Genomic DNA, 9,866 nt, shown 5'->3' with positions numbered 1-9,866 from the left:
TTTACCTTCCACACAGAGATTTATTCTTACGTTATTTAACCTAAACTCTAATCACACCAAACAGATGGCAGATGAAAAGTAGTTCCAGCAAGAAAAATACAAGAACATCAGCTTTCAAATATTTTAAATAAACAAACAGCTGCCATTTTAGTGGCAAAAGGGACTTTCCTGCAAGCAATTAAGTTTTTTATTCGGCTAAAATGTGCAAAGAAAAAAGTCTCAAAGTGAGAGGAATATCAGCAGTTCATACTGGACAGGAGGGAATAAAATCCTTAGGAATTAACTCCTTCAAGCTGTTTTCTTGTCATACACTGCAGCAGATCCCTTTGTAGGACTTCCATTTGCAATGCCATTGCTTTCCAACTGCAAACAAAAAACAGCGTCATTAATGAGATGTCAAATTAGAACTTCACATCTAAACCAGGAACAGCTGGTGACAAAAATGGCTTTTAGAAGCAAGGCCAGCAAAGATGTGTGGAGAAATATTGAGCAAGAATGAAAAGTGGTGGTGTCTGTGTAGATTTACAAATAATTATTGCTTCAGGGGGAAGGGAGGAATGAAAGCAGCGACAATATTTACGAGTCTTTGCATTGTGACAGAAGATAAATAATAAAAGCATAATTTATATGCACTAAGCATCCTCCCCCATTACAAGTGGCAGAGCTGGCTGAAGAAAGGGACTGTTTTTAATTTCTGCTTGTGACTTGCCAGATATTTGACTTTTTTCTTTGAAAGAACAGGCAGCTGTTAAAAAAAATATATTGATTAAGCTGTTTCAGGATACGGGTACAATTCCTCTTCCTCCAAGACCAGAAGAAGCAACTATTATCCTAACTATGTCTTGAAGCACCAATTCCTAGCTGGCACAGTAGTGGTAATTGCTGTTCCCAAGAAATATCTGTGAACACACCCAGCTGTTCACCCTCCTGAGCTACCACTGGGTGGCTCACCCCGGAGCCTCCCCGCTTAGGTAGGTGAATTAATGTTACCTTATGGCCCCCAGGTCCATCCTCCTGGTCTCTCTTGGCAGCTGCAGGTCCCCGGGGGTCCCCAGTGCTGCCTCCGGGCCCCTGCTTGGTGCCTGGTGGCTCCTGCACTGCTTTCTTGGGCCAGACACGCTTGATGAAGGGGGCGACCATGGGGTAGATGTAGGGCTCCAGAAACTTCTTGTAGACCCAGAGCAGAACAGGGATCACGATGCAGGGAATGCACACCATGGCTCCCTCCTGTGCTGGGACAGAGATGGTGAGGGGGGAGAAAAACAGCTTAGGTGGGAGCGTTTGTATGCCACAGCCTGAGAAAACACTATTTACAAAGTAAATAAAATCCGTATTTCATATTCAAACGTAGATTATTCTGTAATTATTAAGCAGCTGCTAAAGCTTCAAAAATGTTGTGTGTTCCAGTGTTATAAAGCTTCCAACAAAGGGAACATTCTTGCCATTTTAACAACAAAACCAAAACATTTTGCTATTAATTCATTAGTCCTACAGATGCAACTAAGGAAAGCAAATTCAGGAAATAAGAGTTTTTGCTTAAGCCACACAAAAACAGTTTAAGCAGCAAGCTGCCAGTATTAGCCCAGTTCCCACTATATTATGAGTCCAAAGGGTTTGTTTTGCTCAACTCATTTTTATTTAAGGAGAAACTAAACAGCAGAAAGCAAATCCATCCAATGAGTTGCTACCACTGAAGGGCAGGACAGTGGAAAAGGAGAAAAAATTCCAATCAGGATTTGAGAGAATTAGCCCATGGGTTACTTTCTTCCTGCTGCCCTCACCTGATCCCACACCAACCTCACACAATTAACTGGAAAATGAACCATGACCTCTCTCTGAAACCCCACAAGTCATCAAAATTTGCACCTTGGGGTCTATGCTAAAAAAAAAAAGCAGAAAAGCAAAGCAAGGAGGCAGAGAGGTCCAGCTGGGAGAGGAAGCAGTTAATTAGGGCTGGACCTGTCCCTGCCAGTGCTGACAGCAATACATTAGACACACTCTGCTGCCACACAACTTTGCCCTTCACAGTCCCCCTCTCTAGGCTGCTGACATCTCAATTCTCACACCAAGAAGCAAAACAAAAGCTTTCCAAGATGGAGAATGAAAAGGCAGATGTGCACACCTCACTAGGGACCAGTTTTGCTTTTTATTTTATGTTATCCTGAAGATTTTTATCCCTGTGGAAAAGCAGAGTATCAATTTCCAGTTGACTGCTTCCAGGTTCTGCTCTGGCTGCTTCAAATACACTTTAAATCTACTCTCTGAGGTCTGAGAGGAATCTTACATTGAGACAACACAAATGAGGTAACCCTTTAAACTTATTTAAAAAATATATATTTCAGATACTGTCTCCACCAGAACTTCCTAAGTATTAAATTTGCAGCAAAATGTGGATTCGTCCAGCAGCTGAAGAACATGGCTGGAGGGAACACCTCAGGCTGTAGAATCATTATAGAATTATAGAATTATTTGGGTCACAGGAGAGCTTCAAAATCATTTCCTTTTATTCCCTGCCATGGGCAGGGACAGCTCCCACCATCCCAGGCTGCTCCCAGCCCCATCCAGCCTGGCCTGGGACACTGCCAGGGATCCAGGGGCAGCCACAGCTGCTCTGGGCACCCTGGGCCAGGGCCTGCCCACCCTCCCAGCCAGCAATTCCTCATTCCCAATGGGCCAAAATCTGTCCCTGGGAGCCATTGCCTGGGTGCTGTCCCAGGGAAACACAGCCCGTGTTGTGCTGCCTCTGCAGCCGCTTCATGTCCAAAAAATTCCTGCTCAAGAAAATCATCCCTACCTCCGCCTGATGCAGCAGTGGTCCCTGAAATCAGCGTGGAACACCGTCCTGACGAATTCCTCCGCTGTCCTGGCGAGGTTCGGCCAGCTGTTTAACAAGGAAAATAAACAAAAAGGAGAAAAGCGGAGTGAGGGGGTGGCCGGCAGGTGATGTCCTGCGGCGGGCGGTGCCGCTGCCCTCGGTGAGCCCCGGCACGGAACGCACTCACTGACGGGCAAACCTCGGCACGGCACGGCTCGGCTTTGTTCCCAGCGCACGGAAAACGCCACAGCGGCAAACCCGCCGGGTTCTCCCCGTTTTCCATAAAGGATACGGAGCCCAGGAGGCTGCCTGATGTCAGGCGTTGCCGTTCCGCTCTCCGGGGGCGGTTGGGGCCGGTGCAGCCCGTGAGCCCCCGGCTAGCGGCGTGGCCGGGCAGCCGTGGGCCGTGCTGGGCGGGGGGCAGGCAGGGTGAGGCGGGGTGTGGGGAAGGGACCATTCCCTGCTCCCGGGGCTCCCGGTGCTCCGCACCCACCTGCGCCCGCACCGGAACGGCCCCGCGCTTCCGGGGCGGCGCTTCCGGCCAATGGCCGGCGGCAGCGCGCGTCACGCGACACAGCAGGCCCCGCCCCACCCGCGCGGACGGGAACAGGGACGCGGACAGGATTCCCGATTATCCCGGATTTGGGAAGGGGGAAATGTGGGATGGCCCGGCAGCCGGCGGGAACACGTGGCCCGGCTTGGGGGACCGATGTTGGGAATTAGGAATTGCTGGCTGGGAGGGTGAGCAGGCCCTGGCCCAGGGTGCCCAGAGCAGCTGTGGCTGCCCCTGGATCCCTGGCAGTGTCCCAGGCCAGGCTGGATGGGGCTGGGAGCAGCCTGGGACAGTGGGAGCTGTCCCTGCACATGGCAGGGGTTTGGATCAAGATGGGCTTTAATGTCTCTTCCCAGCCAAAGCACTCCCCGATTCTGTAACATTCACTGTCCCTGACCCACAGCAACGCCCAGTGCGAGGTCAGAACTTGTAGCAGAGCAACACAATCAATCCACATTTTAAAAGGTTTTATTTATATACATCTGTCCAAGCAGATTTATTCCCGAGCCATTAGCTTTTGCTTCTTCAGCTTCTTCTGGGAGATCTGGGAAGCAAACACACAAAAAAGAACAGTGAAACGAGACTTCCCAAAACATCTCAAAGTTATCTTTTAGAAGTGCTGCGAACTATCAGGAATTGTTAATTAGGAATTCACTGTTAATTAGGAATTCCCACACAAATGATACACTTGTCACACCTGCACATTAACAGGAACCCCTACAATCACTACATTGCTTGCAGGCTCTAAATTCAACTTATTTTATTATACTCACCCAGGGTTCACACACACAATGGTGTAGCTGCTTTGAGGGAGGAAAGAATCAACACTCTGTGCAATTAAAAAAATGGTTCTCGGGGCATTTAAGTGCTTAACACTTGTGTTGGAAATTAAAAAAAAAAAAAAAAAGGGGTTGCTCAGAAAAAACTGATTTTTTTCATGGGCATTCCAAAGGTGTCCTAAGATTGTCATCACAGCAACCCCTCTCTGCCAGCCCCTTGGCTGTCCTGACAGCTGATACAGGAACAGAGCGCACCACACGGGGCACACAACACCTGGTACCTTTTTCTTTTGGGCAACTTCCTCCTCTGGCTTGGGCACGATCTGCTCCTTCTCCGTGAGGATCATCTCGATGTGGCACGGGGAGCTCATGTAGGGGTTGATCCTGCCGTGGGCCCGGTACGTGCGCCGGCGCATCTTGGGAGCCTTGTTCACCTGGATGTGCTCGATCACCAGGGAGTCCACATCCAGACCCTGGCAAGGAAGGAAATTTGTGAGCCACTTCCATCTTTAAATAATTCATTTCTGCAGGAAAAATGGAATGAGGAATCACCCCAGACACTGCTGCTGGTGAATGAAACAGCCAGGCCTAGTGATGCCATGGAGCTCAGGGTTTCCAAGGATTCACCACTGATGCAGCCAGGCTTGGCAGTGCCGCGAAGCTCAGGGTTTTCCAAGAATCAGCCAATGGAACTGCTGAGCTTGGCAGTATCATGGAGATGAGGACTTACCGACAAAGTCCAGCCCTCACACATCACAAACTTAAAACTGTGCTGATGGCTCATTGTCCATGGTTATTTCATGTTACTCAAAGGTGTAACCTATTAGTGTAACCTATTACTCCAACACTGCCAACAAAGCTACCAAATTAAGCACTGTAACAAAAACAGCCACTGATCAAATTGGTAGATTTGAATTTCACAGATTTTGAGATATCTGAACAGCCCTTTTGTGTGAAATTTTTTCATTTAGTATTTCCCTGTAAAAAACTGCTGCTGCCATTAAACTTGAGGAACACACACAGCCTGCTTTAAACAGGGAGCCACACCAAACCCTCCCTACAATTCAGTGTTGTGGATGAAGCAGGTGGGAAAAGGCTCTCCAGGTCAGTGATACCCAGGCCAGGGGGGCTGAGAGGGAGCCTGACACCATTGCTTTGTGCTAACACCCACCTTGAGCTCAGCGTTGCTCTCTGCATTCTTCAGCATGTGCAGCAAGAACTCCGCGCTCTTCTTGGGCCAGCGGCCCTGCGTCCAGCCCCACTGCTTGGCCTGGAACGAGGGCAAAAAATGGGAGTCTGCTTCTGGACTCGTCCATGCCTGTTACCTTACACACACCTTCAACTCGCCATTACCACAGAAGGGTTTGGGCTGGAGGACACCCTGAAGTTCATCCAGTCCCACTCCCCTGCCATGGCAGGGACAGCTCCCACTGTCCCAGGCTGCTCCCAGCCCCATCCAGCCTGGCCTTGGGCACTGCCAGGGATCCAGGGGCAGCCACAGCTGCTCTGGGCACCCTAGGCCAGGGCCTGCCCACCCTCCCAGCCAGCAATTCCTCATTCCCAATGGGCCAAAATCTGTCCCTGCCCTCTGGCCCTGGGAGCCATTGCCTGGCTGCTGTCCCTGCCTGCCTTGTCCCCAGGGGCTGTGCAGCTCTCCTGGAGCCCCTGCAGGCCCTGGCAGGGGCTCTCAGGTGTCCCTGGAGCTTCTCTGGTGCAGCTGAGCAGCCCCAGCTGTGCCAGGCTGGCTCCAGAGCAGAGGGGCTCCAGCCCTGGCAGCAGCTCCGTGGCCTCCTCTGCACTGGCTGCAGCAGGGCACAATCCTTCCTGTGCTGAGGACCCCCTATCTTATGGATTAGAATGGATTATAATATATTCAAACCCCACAAAATTTAAACCCCTTGACTTGATGCTGACAAACAGATGCAGACACTCCATGGAGATTCATCTTCTGGAATTAATAGCCCCTCCTTCCTCCCTCTTGAGCACCCTGGTCTGGTGGAAAATGTCCCTGCCCCTGGCAGGGAACTGGAGTGAGATGATCTCTGTGGGCCCTTCCAACCCAACCACCCCGTGATTCTGTGTTTTAGTGCAAGTTTACCACCAGCAATGACAGACTACACCCCCACCCTCTCCCCATCCCCTTTCTGTGTTAAGCACCCAGAGGCAAAGGCACTGCCAGGAGCTCACCTGGGCGCACCGGCCGACGCCGCCGTTGTAGCGCCGGAAGGGGACACACTGCTTCTTCAGGGTGACATCCTTCAGGTACTTGGTGGCCTTGCGGATGTGCATGCCCTTGATGGCCTGCGCCGTCTCTCGGGTGTTCTGCCGACACAGGGCACAGAAAAGATCCTCTCAACAAATCCTTACAGGAGACAGCACCAGCTCAACCACCCCTCTGCCCCCCTGGATACAACTCCTTCCACTCACTAAAGAATACCCAAGTCAGAATGAAAAATAATTAACATTTTTTTTACTCTATTACCACTTTTCTAACCCTTGGTATGACTCCCACTATTGAATTTGTGTCTCCAGCATACATTTTTATTTTTTTTTTAATTTAGTAGCTAAAGGAAATATGCAACTCTCAATAAAATTATAATTTTGGTACCTATACTATTCACGGCTCCTGTCTGGCCACTAAACTAAAAAGGCAAGACTCGGATGGATAAATTCTTACTAAAATGTCAAATACAGCACCTCACAAGAACTGATGAAGAAACACTGGGAGAATCGTTAACAATGTTGCTTTCTCTAAAAGAATTGTAAAAGAAGGAAAGGCTCGGAAATAAAAATTAAGGATAAAAGATCGGCCTTTTAGACAGCATTTACTAATTGTGTAAGCCAGCTCTAACTATAATCCTACCTGTTCATAATTAAAAAAAAAAAAAAAAGAAAACCAAAGTGAAAACTTGGTATTGCACTAAGCAGAAAGTGATCTGCTAAGTTCTGGTTACATGATTAAATAACACTTCTGAGTTGTTCTCTGCACTTAAGCCTTTTCCAGAGGTACTGAGTTCCTAGTCTAAAACAGCACACAACCAAAGAGTGTAGGAGAAATCACACAAATTTCACACCAAACACTAGCCCAGTGTCTGATAAATTTACTCCAACTGTTTTGCTGCTGTATTTTGTTATCTGAATTAGACAAGGACAATCTTGAGATCCAGACTCTAATTTTTGTGGATGGAGACCACTACAAGTAGCTGACAGCAGTTCTTTAGTGATTAAAAAGTAAAAGACACTTGGTCTGTCTTTAAAGTGTCTTTTAAAAGACACTTCCTTAAAAAGAGGAATATTGGGAAGAAATTCCTGGCTGTGAGGGCAAGGAGGCCCTGGCACAAGATGCCCACAGAAGCTGTGGCTGCCCGTGGATCCCTGGAAGTTTTCAGGGCCACGCTGGACGGGAGCTTAGTCCCTAAACATGGCAGAGGGTGGAAAGAGATTATCCTTACAATCCCTTTCAATCCAAGCCAGTCTGGGCTTCTTTTAAAAAACAACAAGGAAAACTAACAAAAACTACGTAGAACAGAAAATGAATTTACGATTCCTGCTCATCACACACCCCCTTACCTTGAAATGCACACGCAGGTTAGATCCCCGGGACTTGCATGCTGCAAGAGAGAAAAAACAACAAGTTTTAGAATCAAAACCTCACTGGCTTCCGGGAAATCCCACACGCACTCTCCTGAAACAGCAACTCACATTTCGTGGGGTTCTCCGGATCCAGGGAGTAGCGCACCATCTTGAGAGCTCAGCTGAAAAACACCAATTAAAACATATTAAACTTCTAACACTGGCACGCAGGGCCCGGACTACTCCCCTTACCGCTGCAGCTGCTCAGAATTTACGCATTCTTTTCACAGTTACATCCAAAGGTGTCCTAAGAAAGTCATCATCGCAGCCATGGATTTTCACAGGCCTGCCCCTTCCCCGCATCCGCGCCCGCCCTCCCGCGCTCCATCCCGGGAAATACCGCGGGTGCGGGGCATATCGTAGCGATCCCAGTGCCCGGGACGCCTGTAGCGGCGGGGATGGGGCGGGATGGGGGCGGATGGAGGCGGCGGGCGCGGGACCGGGCCGACCATGGCTGCTCACCTCGGGGCGGCGGCCGCAGAGGAAGAGGAAAGGCGGGGAGCGCCGCCAGTGCGCGCGCGTCTCGCGAGATTTCCGGCGGGGACGGCCCCCCGGCTGGCGCTCCGCCCCTAAGATGGCAGCGGGTCTCGCTGTGAGGGGGGCGTGCGCACGGAGCCGCCCCCTCGCCGAGTCTGTGAATAAAGCCTGCTCTGGGGGAAGACGTCGACGCATTCATGCTGCAGTGGGGTATTCAGCCTCAGCTCATGGTGCAGGTGCTTTTTTGCGAGGAGATCAGCGTGCAGCTGGCACAGCACCACCGCCCGCCCGCGGAGATTGCCCCGCGCCGATCCGCGCTGAGCACCTTGAACGCTGTGAGCGGTGTTGGTCACTGCAATATAAGAAAGATATGAAACTGTTAGCGCCAAAAGGATGGCTGCGGAAGCGGTGAAAGGCCTTGAGGGGAAGCCTTATGAGCGGCGGCTGAGGGCATCTGGTCTGTTCATCTGGAGGGAGGGAAGATTTATCGCAGTTATAACTTCCTCGTGAGGGAAGAGGAAGGTCAGGCATTGATCTCTCCTCTCTGGTGACCACTGACAGGACCCAGGGCATGGCTGGAGCTGTGCCAGGGGGTTTTGGGTGGGATATCAGGGAAAGGCTCTTCCCCAGAGGGTGCTGGCACTGCCGAGGCTCCCCAGGGATGGGCACAGCCCCGAGGCTGCCAGAGCTCCAGGAGCCTTTGGACAGCGCTGCCAGGGATGCCCAGGGTGGGATTGTTGAGGAGCTGGATTCGACGGCCCTTGTGGGTACTTTTCAGCTCAGAATATTCTGTGGTTCACTCAGTCAGGATCATTCAGGTTGGAAAAGATTTCTGAGTTAATCAAGTCCCAGCTGTGCCCACCATGTCTCCAGCCCAGAACTCTCAGCGTCACCAGTCCAGGCATTCCTTGGACACCTCCAGGGATGGGGACTCCAACACCTCCCGGGGCAGCCCCTTCCAAGTCCTTTCCATGAAGAAATTCCTCCTGACGTTGAACCTGAACCTCCCCTGGCATAACCTGAACCCGTTTCCTCTTGTGCTGTTCCTTGTTGTCAGGGAGCAGAACCCGGCCCCCACCTGAGAGCACAGAATTGTTACATTTGGTAAAGGCCTTTAAAATAACCGGGTCTAATTCTCACCCCAGCAGCCACCACCGTGTTCACCATTAGATGGCAGCTCAGGATGAGAATAAAAGCAGCACATTGCTCACAGATCTGTCCCTGAGACCAGAACGAAGAGATTCATTCACATATTTATAAACCTCAACTGGTATTTACTGCACCATTATAAAATAATCACAGACTGACTCATTAAAATAAAAGATTTTTCTTTCCCATTTAAGGCAGCATTTGCGACTAGAATTGCTTGGGAAGCAGCTCAGAGAAAGCAAAATATTTCCTGAAAGTGGTGCAGCAAAAGTCCAAAAGTCTCATTGAGAAAAAAATGACAGAATGGGGGAAAAAAAGAGACATATTCCTGAGATGGCAGTAATGTGGTGTGCAGGCGCCTCCCCAGCATGAGGGTCTGGGTTTAACTCTGAGTTTAGGAATAAGCAGAGGAAGAACTTGCTGACCATCTAAATCCTATGAACAGGAGGCTGGTTTTTGA

General features: G+C 50.1%; 2 protein-coding genes and 2 non-coding genes across 7 annotated transcripts; all 4 read right to left on the bottom strand.

The window, feature by feature from the left end:
• Positions 1–3,379, bottom strand: CZH18orf32 (chromosome Z C18orf32 homolog). Of its 4 annotated transcripts, none has more exons than XM_064735603.1 (4): positions 3,309–3,379; positions 2,795–2,881; positions 991–1,232; positions 1–363 (listed from the first exon to the last, which is right to left on the bottom strand). In XM_064735603.1, exons 3-4 carry the CDS (start codon positions 1,216–1,218, stop codon positions 289–291), a joined length of 303 nt encoding a protein of 100 aa, XP_064591673.1. In that variant the 5' UTR covers positions 1,219–1,232; positions 2,795–2,881; positions 3,309–3,379; the 3' UTR covers positions 1–288. The 4 variants fall into 4 exon arrangements, with proteins under 4 accessions (XP_064591673.1, XP_064591670.1, XP_064591671.1 ...); XM_064735600.1 differs by having other exon boundaries at positions 991–1,227; positions 3,309–3,378; XM_064735601.1 differs by lacking the exon at positions 3,309–3,379 and adding an exon at positions 3,007–3,301 and having other exon boundaries at positions 991–1,227.
• Positions 3,380–3,820: 441 nt separating this feature from the next.
• On the bottom strand, positions 3,821–8,339 carry RPL17 (ribosomal protein L17). The gene is made up of 7 exons (XM_064736539.1): positions 8,243–8,339; positions 7,850–7,902; positions 7,718–7,758; positions 6,335–6,469; positions 5,319–5,417; positions 4,429–4,620; positions 3,821–3,912 (listed from the first exon to the last, which is right to left on the bottom strand). The coding sequence occupies exons 2-7, from the start codon at positions 7,887–7,889 to the stop codon at positions 3,865–3,867; spliced, it is 555 nt and encodes a 184-aa protein (XP_064592609.1). The 5' UTR covers positions 7,890–7,902; positions 8,243–8,339; the 3' UTR covers positions 3,821–3,864.
• Positions 4,279–4,346, bottom strand: LOC135460192 (small nucleolar RNA SNORD58). The gene has a single exon (XR_010443181.1). It is a non-coding gene; the product is annotated as a small nucleolar RNA SNORD58 (small nucleolar RNA).
• LOC135460196 (small nucleolar RNA SNORD58) lies at positions 7,980–8,048 on the bottom strand. The gene has a single exon (XR_010443185.1). It is a non-coding gene; the product is annotated as a small nucleolar RNA SNORD58 (small nucleolar RNA).
• Positions 8,340–9,866: the final 1,527 nt, after the last annotated feature.

This window comes from Zonotrichia leucophrys, chromosome Z (assembly GCF_028769735.1).
Source record: "Zonotrichia leucophrys gambelii isolate GWCS_2022_RI chromosome Z, RI_Zleu_2.0, whole genome shotgun sequence".
In the NCBI taxonomy this organism is placed as follows: Eukaryota; Metazoa; Chordata; class Aves; order Passeriformes; family Passerellidae; genus Zonotrichia; species Zonotrichia leucophrys.
Note: the sequence above shows the minus strand (reverse complement) of the source record. Positions and strands in the feature narration are given on the sequence as shown.